The sequence below is a fragment of the Hevea brasiliensis genome, chromosome 8 (assembly GCF_030052815.1).
Source record: "Hevea brasiliensis isolate MT/VB/25A 57/8 chromosome 8, ASM3005281v1, whole genome shotgun sequence".
Taxonomy (NCBI): domain Eukaryota; kingdom Viridiplantae; phylum Streptophyta; class Magnoliopsida; order Malpighiales; family Euphorbiaceae; genus Hevea; species Hevea brasiliensis.
The window spans coordinates 67,886-87,741 of NC_079500.1; the positions used below are offsets into that span (position 1 = coordinate 67,886).

Consider the following 19,856-nt stretch of genomic DNA (forward strand, 5'->3'; position numbering starts at 1 on the left):
CGCAAATTTTATAAAAATTTTGACAGAGTTTCCTCTGTATTTTGAGAAATCAGTTCTTCAAATACCTGAAATAAAAGCACTTCCAATAATTTTCTAACCACTGCTTCAAATTCATACTCAATCTCAATCAATTTCTCAAATTCACAAGTTCAATAATTACTTCAAAATACTGTCCATCAATATCATTTATTCATATTCCATTCAAGATAAACAATTTATATATTCATCATACTAAAATTTACATTCAGAAAGTCTAAACTAAAATTTATTACAACTTTTATACAAACTTTGTACAAGTTGCTCAAGACCCATGTACATGTCCATACATTTATATGCAATATATACATCAAAAGGAATATTTACAGTTAGGGTATAAATTATACCCGAAAACTTTAGGCTGGTAGCTTCTCACACCTCGTGACTCGATCTGCTCCTCTAGTCTCTCAGATCTGCAATGAATAAAAGCTATCACGAGTACTAGGACTCGATGGTGCACAATATACTAAAATAATCTTTATGCAAAACTTAAAGCACATTCATTCAAAAATTTGGCTAAACATGAAAATTAAATACAATCATGCATTGTGAGATTTTACATGTAAACCAAGTTCATTTCAAAGTATCAAAACACATTTCATAAAACCCACAGTTAGATCATGCCATTCGAAACAAATAGAATCTCAATAGCCAGAGGCTAAGAGAAATCACATGAATCTCAATAGCCAGAGGCTAAAGAGAAATCATATCACAAGGTTAGCTAGCTCATATATATGGATATCTATTCACATCCTCTTCTACTGGCACACCTCAACACTTCTCCAGAGAAGGAATCAAAATTTGAAACTAATTACCCCCACTAGTCGTGCTAGTGAGGTGTTCAAATATGTGGTCATGACACTATGGTTTCAAAACTTATCTTAACAATTTGTTAAACATTGTCTTTTCAAATATACATAATAACTTTCAACAATTTAGATCAAACATTATAAGAATGCCATAATCCAATATTTCACATTATTCAAAACGATATGCAAAAGATGATTATAAAAGTATATGTTGTGCACAAACTTCAAACGAGTCGCCTGTTGGCCTTGACTCGACTTCTCGGGTTCTGTCCCGGTATTCTTTTCCACTGAAACACGTAATTTCACAATGTTTCAGTACTAGAACTTAAAATAAATCCAAAATAAACTTAGCTCCACATTTACCTAGCTCTAATGTGTTAAATTCGACGTTCTCGAAATTTTGTATTTCGGGTTACTATTCACTGCACTATTCCAGTCAAATAGTTGACTTTTTAAGGCTTACTAGGTATGGGAACTCTAACTTCACCCATATACCATACTTTGGTCATTAAACTTGTTGGTTTTGGTCATTTGTTTAAAGCTTAGGTCATTTTGGCAAAATTGCCAATTTTCGGTTTTGGTTCTCTAAAGTTGCACTATTTCATTGGTCGATCTACTGTTGGAATTTAACAAAACTTCCTTCATAGAAAATGTTCCTTATTGTCTTAAGTGTATTCTCATTCTTGGATCACCTCAATCGGAGTTTTGTAGCTCAAGTTATGGCCAAAATAAGTTTACTGTTCACGTGCACTGTTCATGCTGCAATTTTGGGTTCTGGCAGATTTTGATCCAACTTTGGTCAATAATTTGATCAAGTTAAGTTCATAATTTGGTCTCACTTTCTTCATATGAAATGTTCTACTATGTCTTAGATTTCCATCGGTTCAAGAATCGCCTAAATCCGAGTTTTCTAGAGAGAGTTATAGCTATCCAAACATTACTGCTCAATGAAAATTCTGCAGAGTTGCAGGTTTGGTAACCTAACTTTGCTCAATAATTTGAATGGGTTAATGGCATAATTTGGGGTGATGTTCTTCATGAAAGTTTTAGATCTATATGCCCTCTAACCCCTGGCCAAATTTCAGGTCAATTTGACCTGTCTAACTCGAGTTATGACCAAATGAACAGTTACTGTTCATTTGGTCGGTCATCTGATGGCAGCCTGCTATCATTTCACTTTGGTCAATTGTTTCACCAAGTTTTGGTCAGTTTTTGGCCATGGTTCCTTGATGAAAATTGTGCTCTTTTATGTCTATTTTCATCTCCAATTGGTGGCATATCCATTAGGCTTGTAAAATTTGAGTTTTGGTCCTTCAAAGTGGGTTTGGTCATGCTGCCAGCAGCATGACCATTGACCTACGAATTTAACTTAGTTTCCTATCATTCCCACACAAGTTATTTGGTCATAATTGACCATTATTTCACTTCACAATAGGTCCAACATGTCATTTATGCATTTCTCCAAATTTTGGTTCACAAACCCTAGGTCTTCAAACCCTAATTACTCTAAAATGTTGCATTTAGCTAAATTCAAAACTTTAAACTATAATCAATCAACTAATTAAGACTTTTAAACTCCTTCTATCTCATTTAATTCATGCAATTCATACTCCCTTCAACTAGGTCAAAATTTCAGTTTAGTCCTTCTCCCATGTTTGTTTCATTTAAATCAAGTTCTAAACTCACTTTCAACCATCACATATGCATTTGAATGGATAAATAAAGAGTTTAGCATACTAACCTCAATTTAATTGCCAAGCCTTCAATTGTTCTCTTTCTTTCCTCTTTCTTTCTTGTTCTCAAGTTGAGATTGCAAAGTCTAGTGAGGTTTTGAGGGGAGTTATGTTGATTGGGGTGAAGAAATTAAGCTTAATGCAAGCTTAAATGAAGAAATTCTCATGGGAGATGAGAGGAAGATGGGGCGGCAACAATGGAGAAGAAGAGTGTTTTTTCCTTTTTTTTTTGTTTTATTTTCCTTAGTCTTATCCCTTTTTGAAGACCAAAATTCCCTAATTAATAATTCACTTAATTAATTTCTTTATGACATCATTAATGATGTCATCAACTTTGACTTTTCATCTTTTTCTTTTTTTTTTCTATTTATTTTTTTTTATTAGTTCTTTAATTTAATTCTCGATTCCGAAATTTTCTTTTCTCCGATTTTATTTGTGATTAGGTTAGAGTCGACTCGGGTCAATTGACCAAATTACCCCTCGCTGGTTCATCCCGGTTTGCAAATAATCCAATATTTCTTCTAGTTCCCTGACCTAATTATTTAACTGACTTAACAGTTCTTTTTTATGATTTTCTCTTTTCCACTGTGTCCATAAGGGTCATAAGGACCGCAGCGTCACTTTTTACGGTTCAAAATTTGGGTTTAAAATAACTTCGCAGTCGTTCCCGAGGAGGTCACTTATCGCTGTGACTCTCAGCTCGTTTAACCTCTTATGTTCTGTTTTTCTTATTTATAGTTAACTATTTAAACATTAGTAATTATTTGTGTTTATGGCTTCTCATGTTGTCTTAAGTGTGGCCCTAATCCCAATAATTATCCGAACCGACACCGGTCACCGGAACAGTGAAATATACCAGGCTATACCAATAGGGGTGTTACACTTTCTCACTTAGTTAGCGCGCTTTTGGGAATGAAACCTCCCAAGGGACAAATCCGTGAAGCCCACAGGCCAAAGCGGACAATACTAACTGGAGATGGATCGGGTTGTTATAATGTGGCATTAGAGCTGGACTCCCTCTAGTATGGTGTGTGGTGCGAGGACGCACCAAGCGAAAGCTGGTGGGCTTGTCACGACTTAGGGATGGGGTTGAGACGTGCTCGTTTAACCAGCTACGCACTGGAGTGGATTTCGTATCCCACATCGGAAACGGGAAGGAAAGATTTGGGCCATATATGTGGGAGCCTTCCTCACCTGGTTAGCGCGCTTTTGGGAACGAAACCTCTCAAGGGACAAATCCGTGAAGCCCATGGGCCAAAGCGGACAATAGTAACTGAAGATGGATCGGGATGTTACAACCGCGCTCCTATTTCTAGCAGGGATAATCAAATATTTGGAGCGCACTTCTTCTTTGTATTTTGCAAGCAAGGATAAATTCAGAGATTCCATGCTCAGAAATCCAGATCCTGGTGTCAATTATAACAAGCTTTCGGAGGTACTTTCAGAGAAATCAGACGAAATCAGAAAAAAGAAATTATCTAAACATAAAGGAGAAACTGAGGTTACGGATATGCGTCAGGAAAAAAGAGGCTTAGATGATGTCAAATTGGTGGAGGAGGCTTACGAGTTTTTTAAAATCCTCAAGAGACTTATTGTTGATCTCATCCTCAGCTTCAAGGAGCGCGATGAGAGTCGAAACTTTTTCAATAGCATATCTGCAGAAGATGCTTTCAAAGTAATGGCAGGAGAGCTCAACTTCTTCTATGAAGTTCTCTACATGAAAGTAGTGATTGTTCACTCCAAGTGGGGTATGTTTTTCTGCTTCATATCATTTAGTTCAGTTGTGGTATCCATTACTATCTTCCATTTCCAGGTAAAAAAGTATGCTTTCAACAAGTTTGGTGTTAAGCTTACTTATTCTCTGTTGTTTGGTGCCATAGGACTCGATATATTATCATTCTTCATGGCCATTTTCTCAAACTGGACAATGGTGACTGTCCTGGAGGAATTCACTAGGCTTAGAGAAAGATCACCTCATTGGGCATTGAATCTCTTCAGAATATCACCTCAATGGGCATTGAGTCTCTTCAGAAACTTTCTCAGTCGAAAGAAATCAAAGAAGGTTGATCTTGAACCAGACAAACATACAACTTTGACTGCGGCCCTTCTTTTTTGCATGTGGTCTGAATCTGTGTCTGGCCATAGCTTGATAAGATACTGTTTCAAAGAATGTCCAAGCAAGATCCATAACTCAATCTGTTAGAATTATAACTCAAAATCCTAGTAAGATTTGAAGAGACCTTTTCCTAATTTAAGTAGGAGAAATATTTCTCAATAGGATAGAGGAATATTTTCTATATAAAGTAGAACTCTTATTTTAGTATTATTCCTAAATTAAGTGAGACTCCTAATCAGATTAAGATTGAGGAAATTATCACTATAAATAGGAGAATGGTGGAAAGGGTTATTTGGTTTTCAGCTAATGGAGTGAGGCTGTCGCCCATTGTAGAGAGAGGCTTTGCCAATTACTGAGGGTTTGGCTCTGCCCATTGATGAGGGGCACTTGCCCATTACAGTAAAGAGAGGCTTCAGCCTAAGGTGGAGAAAGGACATAGAATTCAAGAGGGAGGAATTCTTATCCATTGATGAGAGGGCTCTAGCCCATATAGTTGAAGGCACCCTTTGTGGTGTAGTGTTGGTAATAGTAAATATATTGGGTTATGTCTAGATGAGACTGAGATGGACTAACTAATATATTTACTATAAGCAGTTTGATGTTATATAATTTCTTTTGGGTGTAATTGGGTTTATGGGTAGTATAGTTTTGAGCTTGTAATGATGATTTATTACTATTGATAGTGGAAGATGGCATGCCCGTTGATGTAGCCCAATGTTGAGGAGGTGAACCACGTAAATATTGGTGTTTTGTGTATTTGTTTTATTTCTTTACAGTTTACACGCTTCCGTTGTGAATAACAAATTGGTATCAGAGCAAGGGAATGGTATTGGTGAGTTTGGTTGAAGGTGGAGTTACTGCGACATGTAAAAGTCGCACATGCAATAATGGTGATGATGGAGAGTTGAAATTGAAGTGGAGCTCTTGATGCAAAATTGAGAAAATTGATTGCGTGAAAATTTTTTGAAGAAAAAAGCAAGTTACACCCAAGATGAAGATTGGAGAGATTGATGATTTGAAGGGTTCAAGCTCAAGCATAGAGATATGATGATTGAAGGCACCCAAGAATTTGAGGTATGCAATGGTTAATGGATTTTGAGTCAAGGTGAAGATTGTTAGAATTATGACTCAAAATCCTAGTAACATTTGAAGAGACCTTTTCCTAATTTGAGTAGGAGAAATATTGATAGAGGAATATTTTCTATATAAAGTAGAACTCTTATTTTAGTGTTATTCCTAAATTAAGTGGGACTTCAATCAGATTAGGATTGAGGGAATTAACACTATAAACAGGAGAATGGTGGAAAGGGTTATTTCGCTTTCAGCTCATGGAGTGATGCTGTCGCTCATTGTAGAGAGAGGTCTTGCTAATTACTGAGGATTTAGCTCTGCCCATTGATGAGGGGCACTTGCCCATTGCAGTGAAGAGAGGCTTTGGCCTAAGGTGGAGAAAGGACATAGAATTCAAAAGGAAGGGATTCTTGTCCATTGATGAGAGGGCTCTAGCCTATATAGTTGAAGGTACCATTTGTGGTGTAATATTGTAATAGTAAATATATTGAGTTATGTGTAGAGGAGACTGAGATGGACTAACTAATATATTTACTATAAGCAGTTTGATATTGTATGATTTCTTTTGGGTGTAATTGAGTTTATGGGTAGTATAATTTTAAGCTTGTAATGATGATTTATTACTATTGATAGTGGAAGATGGCATGTCCGTTGATGTAGCCCTATGTTAAGGGAATGAACCACGTAAATATTAGTGTTTTGTGTATTCATTTTATTTCTTTACAGTTTTCACGCTTCCGCATTGCACAACACAATCATTCCTATCCGGGAATTGATAAAAGTTTTCATCAATGTGGCATCACCAACAATTTCTGTCAGTGCATGATACATGCATTTTGCATAGTCATTTAGGTTTAATTTCATGGTCATTTTATTTGATTATTAGTCACTTTTAGCTAATTTCATTAGTTATTTAGATAGTTTTTCATAATTATCAATTTTTGGATTAATTTATAATTTTACTTTGTTTTGTAGGAAAAATGGTGTTTTTGGGGGACTAAAAAGAAATTTTGCCATTGAGGAGTGATTTCTACAGCCAAAGATGTCAAAAATAAGTTTCAAAGTTGAAGTATGCATTGGCCAAATTGCGCATAACTTGCCACATAAGTTGTGCAGTTCTGCACAGTGAGAAGAAACAATTTCCCAAACCTGCCGAAATCTGCATAAGTTGCCACATAACTTATGCAGATTCGTGCCTTGCTTATGCGACCTCACGGAAAAATGCATAACTTATGCAGTCTTGCATCTTGCTCATGCAGCTTCTCACAGAGAGCCCAGGAACCAGCCAAAAACTGCATAAGGGACTGCATAACTTATGCAGTGCACTTATGCAGTTCCATAAAGTCTTCATAATGAGCTGGCAGAAGATTCCCTCAGAAAAACACACCTCAAACACACCATTTTAGGGCTACTTATCAGAGAAAAAGATATAAATAGGCCCTTATCTCATTTTAGAAAAGGGGAGGAAAAACAGAAAAGGAAGGAGCAGCAGCTGAAGACTCAAAAAAAGGAGCAAAAACGTCACCCCCTCCATTTCCAGACATATTTGAGTTTTCTTTCCTTTCTTACATATTTTCTACATTTCTTGTATTGGGTTTCTTAGTTCTTAGCTTAGATTAAAGACTTATTTCCATATTAACTCAGAATTTATTGTAAATATTATGGATAGTGAGTAGTTTTTATTAGATTCTGGAGTTGGGATGTAATATTTGAGATATTTTGTGGGTTTTGATTAGGTAATCCATATTTTGTGGTTTTAATGAGTTTTATTCATTTCTTGTGTGCTCAATGACATGCTTAGTGTAAGATCCCATTAAGTGTTGTTCTTAATCTATGGTTGAAGCACCGAAAGGAGAAAGGCTTGTGATAGATAATCAAGAAATTTGACTTAATTAACTTAGATCTAGAAATAGACTAAGGATTAAGAAGATTTACAGATTAATTAAGGAACTTAATGGGTCTTGATTAACTTTAACTCCACGAAAGTAGGATTAGATTGATTAAGGCACTCTTTGTCCCACTCGAAAGGGTATTCAAAGGATTTAAGAATTAATCTCCCTAAAACCCGTAAGTTCCACAAGATTAGATAACCAATTTAAAAATCCCAAAATAGCTTGAATATAAATTCCCTAATTTCGGAATCGCCTTTTTATTATTGTTAATTTCTAATTGAATTTAATTACTTACCATTTTAAATATTACCATATTTCAATTTGCTTATTTTAATTTGATATAAATTTAGTTAAATCATTACATTGTTGAATAGATTGTTAATTTTACGCACATAGAATTCACACTTCAATATCTATCAATTTATTACTTTAATTTCAAAAATAATTCAAATTAATCAGAATTTTTATATAAAAAATTCAATCATTAACACAACTCCTCGTGTGAACAATATCTTTTCTATATTACTTGTACGACCCGTGTACTTGCGGTTGGGACACATCAAGTTTTTAGCACCGTTGCTGGGGAGTTGTTTGTTTAAGATTGAATTTTTTATTGTTTTAGTTGTTTATAGTTTTATCTTTGTTATCTTTTCATTTTGTGTCTTTTATGAGAAAAGCTAGAAGCACAAGTGACACATCCTTATTGTTTAATCCTGAAATTGAGAAAATTTGTAGAGCCAACAAGAAAGAAACCAGAAAAAGGAAAGAAGCCTTGAGAGAAACTGAAATTGAAGCAGACATGGCTGATGAAAGAATTAGAGTTGGTGGTGGTAATGCTGGAAATGATCGAAACAATGAAAATGTAGCCTAAGGTGAAGAGGTTGTAAATGCTAATGTGCCTAGGGGAAGCATGATGGATCATGCTTTTCCTCGTTTTGATGATTTGAGAGAGAGTATAACAAGACCAATAATTGATGCAAATAGCTACAAGATGGATTTCGGGGTTCTTCAAATGATTCAAAATTCTCAATTTGGGGGACATCCTTCTGAAAATTCACACACATCTAAAGAAGTTTGCTATGATTTGTGATATGCAAAAACAACCTGGAGTATCTGATGATGCAGCAAAATTGAAGCTATTCCCATTCTCTTTGAAAGACAGAGCATTGGATTGGCTTGATTCTTTACCTCACAACTCCATTACAAATTGGGAGCAACTTACTGATGCATTTCTTACACAATATTTTCCACCTGGAAAAACTCAAGAATTGAGGAATCAAATGACAACTTTTAGACCAAGAGAAGATGAAACTCTCAATGAATAATGGATGAGATGGAAGGAATTAGAGAGACCATGCCCACATCATGCCATTCCAAAATGGATGATAAACCAGAATTTTTACACCAATGTTACTCCTGCAATTAGAGGGATTTTTGATGCTTAAACAGGAGGAGAATTTATTATGAAGAATGAAGATGAAGCTTATGAGCTATTGGAGAAAATTGTAAAGAATACTCATCTTTGGAGTAGTCCAAGAGGACCAACTCCAACTCAAAAGAGGCAAGCTGCTGGAATGTATGACCTTGATCCATTCAACATGATTAATGCAAAGTTTGATGCACTTACAAATGTTTTGGCTAAGAAGATGGAAGATTTAAGTATGTTGGTTAGTTCATCATCATCATCTGGAAGTTCACAACAAGTTGCTTATGCAGAAGGAACTACCAGCTGTAGAGTAGACTATGGAGAGCAAGCTGCATATGTTGGTAATTATGGAAACAAACAAATGGGGAATCCTTACTTTCAAACTTATAATCCAACTTGGAGGAATCATCCCAACTTTTCATGGGGAAATCAACAAAGTCAAGTCCCAAATCAGAATCTTCAGCCACAATAGCAACAAGGAATTCCATATCAACAAAATAGGCAACCATTGCCTAATTTTCAGCAGAGAAATATGAATCCTCCACCAAAAAAGCAAGAACAAAGTTCCACTACAGAAGCTTTATTACAATAGATTCTTGCTAACCAAACTAAGCATGATGAGAAGATGAGAGAGACGAAAGCAAGGCTAGAACAAATACAAACACATAACAGAATATTGAAAAATCAGATTGCACAACAAGCATCTTTCTCAGGTACCAAGTCTTTTGAAAAACTTCCAAGTTAACCGGAAAACCCATTAGAGCAGTGTCAAGCTATTACTTTAAGAAGTGGGAAAGTTGTAAATAATGAGAAGAGTGAAAAAAATGAGAAAAGTGAAAATAGTGAGAAGAGAGAAAATGAGAACGAAATTGATGAGAGTGAAAAACAAAAAAGTGAGAAAGAAAGTGCAGAAAAATGTAAAGAGAAAATTAAAGAGAAGGAAGAGAAGTATATACCTCCAGAGCCTTACAAACTACAACTTCCCTTTCCACAAAGATTTCAAAAAGCCAAGCTTGATATGCAATTTGGAATCTTAGAGGTTTTTAAGAAGCTATACATAAATGTGCCTTTTATTGATACTCTTTTACAAATGCCCTCTTATGCAAAATTCTTAAAAGAAATTCTCTCAAACAAGAGGAAACTTGAAGACCATGAAACTGTAGCCTTAACTGAGGAATGCAGTGCTATCCTCCAAAGGAAACTTCCTCCAAAGCTCAAGGATCCAAGGAGTTTTTCAATTCTATGCCACATTGGGGAATCTTATTCTACAAAAGCTTTATGTGATTTAGGGGCTAGTGCTAGCCTTATGCCCCTCTCCATTTATGAGAAGCTCAATATGGGAGATCTTAAGCCAACCCACATTTCTCTTCAGTTGGCAGACAGATCAATTAAGTATCCAGAAGGGATCTTGGAGAATGTACCACTGAAGGTTAGAAAATTCTACATCTTAGTTGACTTTGTCATTTTGGACATGGAAGAGGATTCTCATATGCCAATCATTTTGGGAAGGCCTTTCCTAGCTACAGCTGGTGCTTTGATTGACATAAAAGGTGAAAAGCTTACTCTCGGAGTCGGAGAGGATCATTTAGTCTTCAACATTGGCAATGATAAGAAGAAGCAACATGAAGATGTAGACTCTTGTTTGAGAATTGATATAGTTGATGAGTTAGTAAAAGAGCACTTTAGAAAGAGCTATCCAAAGGCTTCTCTTGAAAGTTGTCTTATCCATGAAGGGAGTATCAATGATTAAAATCCAAAAGAGGCTGCATTTGCACAACATTTGAATAGTAATTCACCTTGTCCTATGGCACCAATCTTTCAAGTTGAGCAAGTAAAGAAAAGCGAAGTAAAACAACCATCTCTCAAAGAAAAAGATGCACCAAAGGTTGTCAAGAAAGAAATGGTCGGATTTTTAGACAAAGCAACAAGGATCTTCTCATGTGATGGAAAGAAAATGAAGTATAGATTCATTGAAGCACCTATTGGAAACAGAGGCAATAAATTCCAATTCCAGCCACCATGAAATGACAGGAGTCCAGCTAAGGACTATAAATTAGCACTCTTGGGAGGCACCCCAAGTTCTTTATTTTGTTTTTGTTGATTTACTTTTATTTGTATTACTTTTGTTTTTGTTTTAAATCTCCCCAAATTCAATTTTTGACATTGTTGAATTTTGTCTTTTGTAGATGTATTTCAATGGATGAAGGTTGTTGCACTGCTAGGGAGTAACTCTTAATCTGATATTTTATCCTTTAACTCTCCCAAGATTGGTTTACTTTCATTGCATAACCTCTGCAGGACTCCTTCTTGGCTTATGCAGAGAAATAAAGTTTTCAGCAAAAAGGGGTCTGAAGCATATGGTGCTTGCTTCCTTGCTGAGGTTGGGTGTGTAACTTTTAAGTATTTGTGCTTATCATGTTAATATGATGGTAAGTGGGTCATTTTAGAAGTTTTGAGCTTATTTGGGTTGTGTGATTCAATGTGCACATGCTGCATTTTCTTGGCATAACTTGGAGAGTCCATTTTCTTTTGTGGATAAATGCAACTTTGTGCAGATTTTTATTGAGCTTTAATGAGCTAAATATTAATTTGCAGAGTTTGAGTTGAAATGGCATAATTCACAAATGCCTCTTATGCAGAACTTACCTCTACAAGCTTGTATGGTACAATTGTGATGGATTTTGTATATATATTGATGTGTTTTTGGTGATAATTTCTCATGATTTATGCTTCATAGGATTACATTTCTTCATTCTAGTGTGTTTTTCAAACTTGCAAAACATTTTCAATTGTAATCTCAATCTTGTTGAAATGTGCATAAGCAACTGCATAACTTATGCAGCTTTCAGACCACAATTTTTGCCATTTTTCATCTCTGCTGAAATCTGCATAAGGATGTGCATAACTTATGCAATTCTGCACTGCTACAATTTTTGCCATTTTTCATCTCTGCCGAAACTTGCATAAGGATGTGCATAACTTATTCACTCTTGCATAACTTCAAATCCTGCATTTTCATTTCTACCGAAATCTGCATGACTAAGTACATAAGTTATGAACTTTTGCATAACCACATTTTCTTGGATTCCATTTTCTGCCGAAACTTGCATAAAGGAGTGCATAAGTCATGCACTTTTGCACAACCAATTTTTCACACTTCCATTTTCTGCCGAAACTTGCATAAGGGAGTGCACAAGTCATACACTTTTGCACGACCAATTTTTCACACTTCCATTTTCTGCCGAAACTTGCATAAGGGAGTGCACAAGTCATGCACTTTTGCATAATCAATTTTTTAGACCCTTATTTCTGCCGAAACTTGCATAAGGGAGTGCATAAGTCATGCACTTTTGCACAACCAATTTTTCACACTTCTATTTTCTGCCGACACCTGCATAAGAGAGTGCATAACTTATACACACCCATTCTCCCCTTATGCAGAAAATCACATGTCCTGTGCAAATCAAAAATTTTTGGCACCCCACTTTCCCACCTCCCACTTCCCGTCGTTCCTGTTCACAACCTCCCCCCAGCTCGTTTTTCTCGGCATTAATCCTTCTCCCCACACCTCTTTTCACCGACCGATGCCCTAACTTCCCTTTACCTCTTTCACTTTCTTCTTCCCTCCTCCATTCCCACCATCGACGACAACCACCATGGAATCACCTCCCCCTTCCCCTCAAGGCTCTCCTCTCCAAGTCATGCCCCTAGCAATGCAGGCTCCCAATCCCGATTCTCCTCCACAACAAACCCCTCCACCTCCTCCTACATCCACCTATAAGAGGAGAATCCTATCGAAATCAACCCGACCCATGGCCTCTGCACCACCTCTCATAAAACGCAAAGACCCACCTGCTACTCCACTTTCAGAGCCTACACTCAAAAACCCCAAAACTTCAGCTTCCACACGACAGGGGGTTGGCGTTTCTACCTCTACCCCATAAGCCAAATCACCCTCCTCTAGCAAGAAGCAACATTCAACAGTGGCATCACAGGTATCCAAACTACCTTGGCCCCTTCCTGATGCAAACCATAAGTCAACTTTTAAGAGGCTAAAGGACAGGAAAGGGCAACCCACTAGGTATATTTCTGCAGATGCTCTCCAATCAGTTGGTTTATTTGATAATGTTATTGCCTACCTTGATGGTTTAGGTTGGATGGAATTTGTGCATAAACAAGAACTAGTTTATCCAGCTCTAGTTTTGGAATTCATTTCCTCATTTTCTGCTACCTTGAAATTGCATGAGATAGACTACAAGCCAACTATGAAATTTAGGTGTTTGGGGCAAAATAGAGAGCTATCATTAGACCAATTTCATAGTATTTTTGGGTTTGCAATTGATGGATTGTTTAGGGTACCATATACAGGCATAGAGGTAGCAAATAAAGGTGTTTGGAATGCTGTTCAGTTTTGGAGGAGTATCACAAACCAACCTCAGAGTTTTTATGCTGGCAGATCCAAGACCTCCCAAATAATAGACCCTGCACTTAGATTTATCCATAGACTTATTACTAGCACTATCTTAGGCCGAGGGACTAGTTCTGGTGCTGTTGAAAAATCTGACTTGTTCATGCTATGGTGTGCTTTTCACAAAGTCAAAATATCTCCTGGTTACTTCTTTTGTGAGCATGTGTTACATATTGCTACCAAATTTGTAGGTGATATAGTCATGGGTGGGCTCATAACTGTTATAGCTAAGCATTTTGGTTTTGATCCAGAAGAGCATCCTCTACCAGCACTTTCAGACACTCTATATTTTGATGCTACTCACTTATCCAAAATCGATTCGATTTGCCACCATCCGACATCGCACAACCAAAGAGTGCATCTACAGATCCATCGCACAAACCAGAGGCACAATCTGTACCACTAGTCCAACAAGATTCTACCGAACTCGCACCACCTACTCACCGCAGACAGATACCCCAAAGAGACCGCACAACCAATACCATCTGCAGCTGGACCCTCTTCATCCACAGCACCTCCTCCCTTCAACACTAAAGCCTTATTCACCTATCTTGAGAGGCTTAGTGATGATGTATATTTTGTGGATAGGAAGCTTGAAACTGGTCTTGATACCCTCAAGGATCGTCATGATCAACTCTTTGATTTTGTTATGGAAACCAGAGATAAGCAGAAAGAGTTAAAAGAGATGATGAAGCAGCTCATGGCTTTTCTGGGAATGCCACCTCCACCTCCATCACCTCCTCCAGAACCACCCCTTCGGCAGCAGCCAGCTCCATCCAGTCCTTTAGCAGCACCTTTGGATAAGGGCAAAACCATAGAATTAGATTAGTTTTTATTTTGCTTTTGTTCAACTTCTAGGAGTTTTTCTTTTTGGATGTGCTGAAACAATTTTAGTTTGTCTTGAATTCTGTTTTCTTGAAGTTCTATTGGATGGCTATTCCATTAGTTTTTTTTTTATTGATTCTCATTGCCTTTACCGCCCTTTTGTGCATACTTGTCAATACACTGTATATATTTACATACCTCTACTGGTGTTTGCACATTTTTTCTTGCTATATCATTATGCAGCAGCTTTTCAATATACTGCACAGGCTGTGAAACTCCTTATGCAAATGTTCTGCATAGCCTGTGCAGTCCCTTATGCAACTCATGCCATACTGCACAGTTTATGTACTCTCCTTATGCACCTGTTTTGTACAGCATATATTCTACATAACTTGTGCAGCTTTCTTATGCATCACCATTATCTCTTGAATTCACATCTGCTCTATACCAGGTAACTCTTTCTTTTTGCTCTTAAATTTAACTATTCCTGGTTATTCTCCTTTGCTTTGAGTTTTGATGCTGCACTGCTTTAGACATTGAGGACAATGTCCAATTTTGAGTTTGGGGGTGTGCATTTTGATTTTTGCTACATTTTTCACATTTTGAGTATAGGAACATCTCATCCCATTCTACTTACATATATATTGTAAATATTTTACATATACATCCATACATACATATACATAACACATTTACACACACATTATACATCACTTAGAAATTGTACACATTGCACACAAATAGATTTCCTCCATTTAGTTAATGCATTGCTCTTTTTTAGGAATCATGCATCATGAAATAAAATCTTATGCCAAATCCCTTGAGTATTGAAAAGTTGCCTATGAGAGTGATTTGACTTACCTTTAGTTGGGTTTGTGGATTGAAAGTTTCCTAAGAGGTACAAAGTTTTGAAGTGTTTATCCCTTGCCTATATCTTCTTAGCCAAAAAGTCACCCAACTGATCTTTTAGAGATTGGAGTGTTTAAAGGGAGTTATTGGATATAAGGTAGTCAAATGATGTCTCACCAATCCTAGAACAAATTTTCTAAACCTTTCAAGGCGAAATACCAGTTTATACTTGAAAAGAGAGATGATTAGGCATTATTTGATTTAAACCTTCTCATTTTAAACCTTTGGCCTTTTTCCTAATTAAAATTAACCCTTGTAAACCCCTTTGAGCATTTTTATTCCTAATTTTTCTTGAAACCCTTATTGCTACCTAGCCAATGAACCAAACACTCCAACCCTTTTCATGAGGATAATTGAATATTAGGTACACTTTATACTCTGATAAAAAAAATAAAAAAAAAGAGAAAAAAAAAGAAAAAAAAAATATATATATATATTAACGAAAGGGAGAAGAAATGCTTGTCATCTTGTAAAAGTGCTAGTATATGTGCTTTTCACTATTGTCATTCAAATTAAAAGAAATCCACCCAAAGTAATCAAAGGAAATGAGTTTGGGGGTGGCATTTTTAGGGACAATCATCAAGAGAAAATACAAGATACAAGTTTAAAGTATCAAAGTGTCCCTCCATTTTTATGTATTTTGTAAAATATGCTAGCACTTGACAATTCTCATTGTGTATTTCTCTCCTCCTCCTCCATATATATATAAAGAAGAAAAAAATAATAAAATAAGAAGTGTACCTTATGTTTTCAAGATTGAAAATATTCTCATGCTTTGAATCCTTTTCTCCTTTTTCTTCTTAGCCTCATTTTGAACCCCATGGCCCCATTACATCCCTAAAAGACCTTTGATCTCTTGATAGTACTTGCTACATCAGTGGAGATAGGAGTAGGGAATTTGCCCATGGGATTGAAAAATTATCCATTCATTCATTCAATTCCATCATTCTATATAGAGACACTTTGACTATTGATTGTTTTAGAATTCCTTTGGAGCATGACTCTCTCTTTTGATTGATTGGTTTGAGAATTTTGGATGATATTTGACTTGATGGCTAAGCGGTGAAAGTTTGGATAAGCATTAAATTCTTTGCATTTTTGAAAGGATGGGTATATGGATTGTTGGTATGGCTAAAGGTATGTTAAGTTACTTTAATAAGAAATTTTCATAGCTCTTTGGACAAGTTAATAAGAAATTTTCATAGCTCTTTGGACAAGGCACCCCTAAAATTGCATTATATTTTAAAATTTGCTTGAGGACAAGCAAAAACTTGAGTTTGGGGGTATTTGATACATGCATTTTGCATAGTCATTTAGGTTTAATTTCATGGCCATTTTATTTGATTATTAGTCACTTTTAGCTAATTTCATTAGTTATTTAGATAGTTTTTTATAATTGTCAATTTTTGGATTAATTTGTAATTTTACTTGGTTTTGTAGGAAAAATGGTGTTTTTGAGGGACTAAAAAGAAATTTTGCCATTGAGGAGTGATTTCTACAGCCAAAGATGTCAAAAACAAGTTTCAAAGTTGAAGTATGCATTTGCTAAATTGCGCATAACTTGCCGCATAAGTTGTGCAGTTCTGCACAGGGAGAAGAAACAATTTCCCAAACCTGCCGAAATCTGCATAAGTTGCCACATAACTTATGCAGATTCGTGCCTTGCTTATGCGACCTCACAGAAAACTGCATAACTTATGCAGTCTTGCACCCTGCTCATGCAGCCAGAAGAGCCCAGAACCAAAATCGCATAAGGGATCAGATAACTTATGCAGTCCACTTATGCAGTTCCATAAAGTCTTCATAATGAGCTGGCAGAAGATTCCCTCATAAAAACACACCTCAAACACACCATTTTAGGGCTACTTGTCAGAGAAAAAGATATAAATAGGCCCTTATCCCATTTTAGAAAAGGGGAGGAAAAACAGAAAAGGAAGGAGCAGCAGCTGAAGACTCAAAAAAAGGAGCAAAAACGTCACCCCCTCCATTTCCAGACAGATTTGGAGTTTTCTTTCCTTTCTTACATATTTCCTACCTTTCTTGTATTGGGTTTCTTAGTTCTTAGCTTAGATTAAAGACTTATTTCCATATTAACTCAGAATTTCTTGTAAATATTATGGATAGTGAGTAGTTTTCATTAGATTCTGGAGTTGGGATGTAATATTTGAGATATTTTGTGGGTTTTGATTGGGTAATCCATATTTTGTGGTTTTAATGAGTTTTATTCATTTCTTGTGTGCTCAATGACATGCTTAGTGTAGGATCCCATTAAGTGTTGTTCTTAATCTATGGTTGAAGCACCGAAAGGAGAAAGACTTGTGATAGATAATCAAGAAATTAGACTTAATTAACTTAGATCTAGAAATAGACTAAGGATTAAGAGGATTTACAGATTAATTAAGGAACTTAATGGGTCTTGATTAACTTTAACTCTACGAAAGTAGGATTAGATTGATTAAGGCACTCTTTGTCCCACTCGAAAAGGTATTCAAAGGATTTAAGAATTAATCTCCCTAAAACTCGTAAGTTCCACAAGATTGGATAACCAATTTAAAAGTCCCAAAATAGCTTGAATATGAATTCCCGAACTCCAGAATCGTCTTTTTATCATTGTTAATTTCTAATTGAATTTAATTACTTGCCATTTTAAATATTGTCATATTTCAATTTGCTTATTTTAATTTGATGCAAATTTAGTTAAATCATTACATTGTTAAATAGATTGTTAATTTTACGCACATAGAATTCACACTTCAATATCTATCAATTTATTACTTTAATTTCAAAAACAGTTCAAATTAATCAGAATTTTTATATCAAAAATTCAATCGTTAACACAACTCCTTGTGGGAACGATATCTTTTCTATATTACTTGTACAACTCGTGCACTTGCAGTTGGGACACATCGGTGCATAAAGACTGGACCTAAAAAGGTCACTCGGTTTTCGTGCATTGATAAAGCCATCTTGCGCCTGAATGCTTTCAAAGATCGACTCATTGATCGTGTGGGCCTCAAGGATTTTCTGGATGAGATAAGATATGTTTCCAGCGAGTCACTGACAATGGAGCTCTGGAAATATATTTTCGGCGAGCTGCAAAAGAGATCTCGGTTGATAGATGATGCAGAAACTGTCAGGAAAATATGTTCGGCTAGAGGTGGCTGGGTTCTTCAAAATAATGGTTTGGATAAACAAAGGAGTGACGAATTAATAGCTTATGTTCTTGCTGTCCCTTATGACGAGAGCATCCTGATTTGGCACATTGCAACTGAGCTCTTGATCAATGATAAAAAGGAGAGAGAAAAGAGTAATGAAAAAGAATTCAGTAAAATTTTGTCAGATTACATGCTGTATCTTCTAATTATGCAGTCGACGATGATGGCTACTGTGGCAGGAATTTGTAAGGTAAGGTTTAAAGATACCTGTGCTGATGCTGAAAGAATTTTTAGAAAGAGAGGCATAAGATCATATTAACTAAAGAAAGCATGTCAAATGATTCTTGAAGTGAATACAGAGTTTAAGCCAACAGAAGTGAAGTGAAGGGAGATGGAAGCAAATCTGTATTGTTCACTGCAAGTATGTTAACCAAAGAGCTGAAAAAATTGAAAGAACAGAAATGGAAGATACTGAGCAGTGTGTGGGTGGGGATGATGTCATATGCTGCAAATCATTGCACTGCAACATCCCATGATCGACAATTAACCAAAGGTGGAGAACTTGTTACTTTTGTTTGGCCATTGATGGCTCATTTTGGCATTGGAAATCAATTCCAAGGTAACGTAAGCTTACTGCGTCTTTAAGGACAAATATATCATAGCGTTGCCTTTGGGTTAGTAGTGATCCAAAAGACAAGCAAGTTGTATCAATTATCTGGGATTTTAATTAATGAAATTTGATGTTTTATTATTAATTTTTTCTATTTTATTCTTGTTTCTTAGTGTGTGAAATTTGAACTCTATGGATTGAGAAAAATCAATGGAAAGTAAAAGAAAATAAATCTAATTTCTCCCATTTTATTTTTCTTATTCAATTTCTTTTCATAAGGGAAAAGAATTAAATTCCATTACATTTTTAAAATCAATAAAAGAAATTTGAAAATAGAATCAAATTAAAAGGATGAGACTGAAATGTCCAATTGGTTAAACTGGATGGGCTTGCGACTTCCCAGCAACCTCTTATCTGAGGTCCAGCATTTTTTTTCAAAGCCAGTAGATCCATAGCTCAATAAAACAGGGCAGACGCAGCAAGACGAGCAAATCCCATATAAACAAATCAAGCTGAGCGGATTTTTAAAGAGTTCATATTTAATTTATTAAAATTTTTTCAAACAGCTAAACTTGTGTAGAACTTAATTATAATTTCTATAAGCTCAAGCTTGATTCTTTAGACAACGAGCTCTAAAGAATGAATTTTTTATTAAATTAAATCTCAAGTAGTTAGACTCATTTAAGAATGAATTTTAAGTTTATAATTATAATGTTCATACTAATTAATTTATATTCGCTCTCATAAAAAAATATCTTAATTTTCATTAAAAAATAAATTTAAATTATAAATAATTATATTTAATA

General features: G+C 35.7%; 1 protein-coding gene and 1 non-coding gene across 2 annotated transcripts; one reads left to right on the forward strand and one right to left on the reverse strand.

The window, feature by feature from the left end:
- Positions 1-3,857: 3,857 nt before the first annotated feature.
- LOC110654993 (uncharacterized) lies at positions 3,858-18,759 on the forward strand. Its single transcript, XM_021811151.2, has 5 exons — positions 3,858-4,699; positions 5,471-5,526; positions 5,716-5,768; positions 6,050-6,215; positions 18,182-18,759. The coding sequence occupies exons 1-5, from the start codon at positions 3,858-3,860 to the stop codon at positions 18,757-18,759; spliced, it is 1,695 nt and encodes a 564-aa protein (XP_021666843.2).
- Positions 8,923-9,029, reverse strand: LOC131182692 (small nucleolar RNA R71). The gene has a single exon (XR_009150953.1). It is a non-coding gene; the product is annotated as a small nucleolar RNA R71 (small nucleolar RNA).
- Positions 18,760-19,856: the final 1,097 nt, after the last annotated feature.

What these genes read in the sequence shown, in the direction of transcription:
- LOC110654993 (XM_021811151.2), top strand. Translation starts at nt 3,858, where the DNA reads ATGGATCGGGATGTTACAACCGCGCTCCTATTTCTAGCAGGGATAATC. An exon ending in AGAGCAAGGGAATGGTATTG is followed by an intron (nt 5,527 to 5,715) that starts GTGAGTTTGGTT and finishes GATGATTTGAAG; the next exon opens with GGTTCAAGCTCAAGCATAGA. An exon ending in AAGGCACCCAAGAATTTGAG is followed by an intron (nt 5,769 to 6,049) that starts GTATGCAATGGT and finishes CGCTCATTGTAG; the next exon opens with AGAGAGGTCTTGCTAATTAC.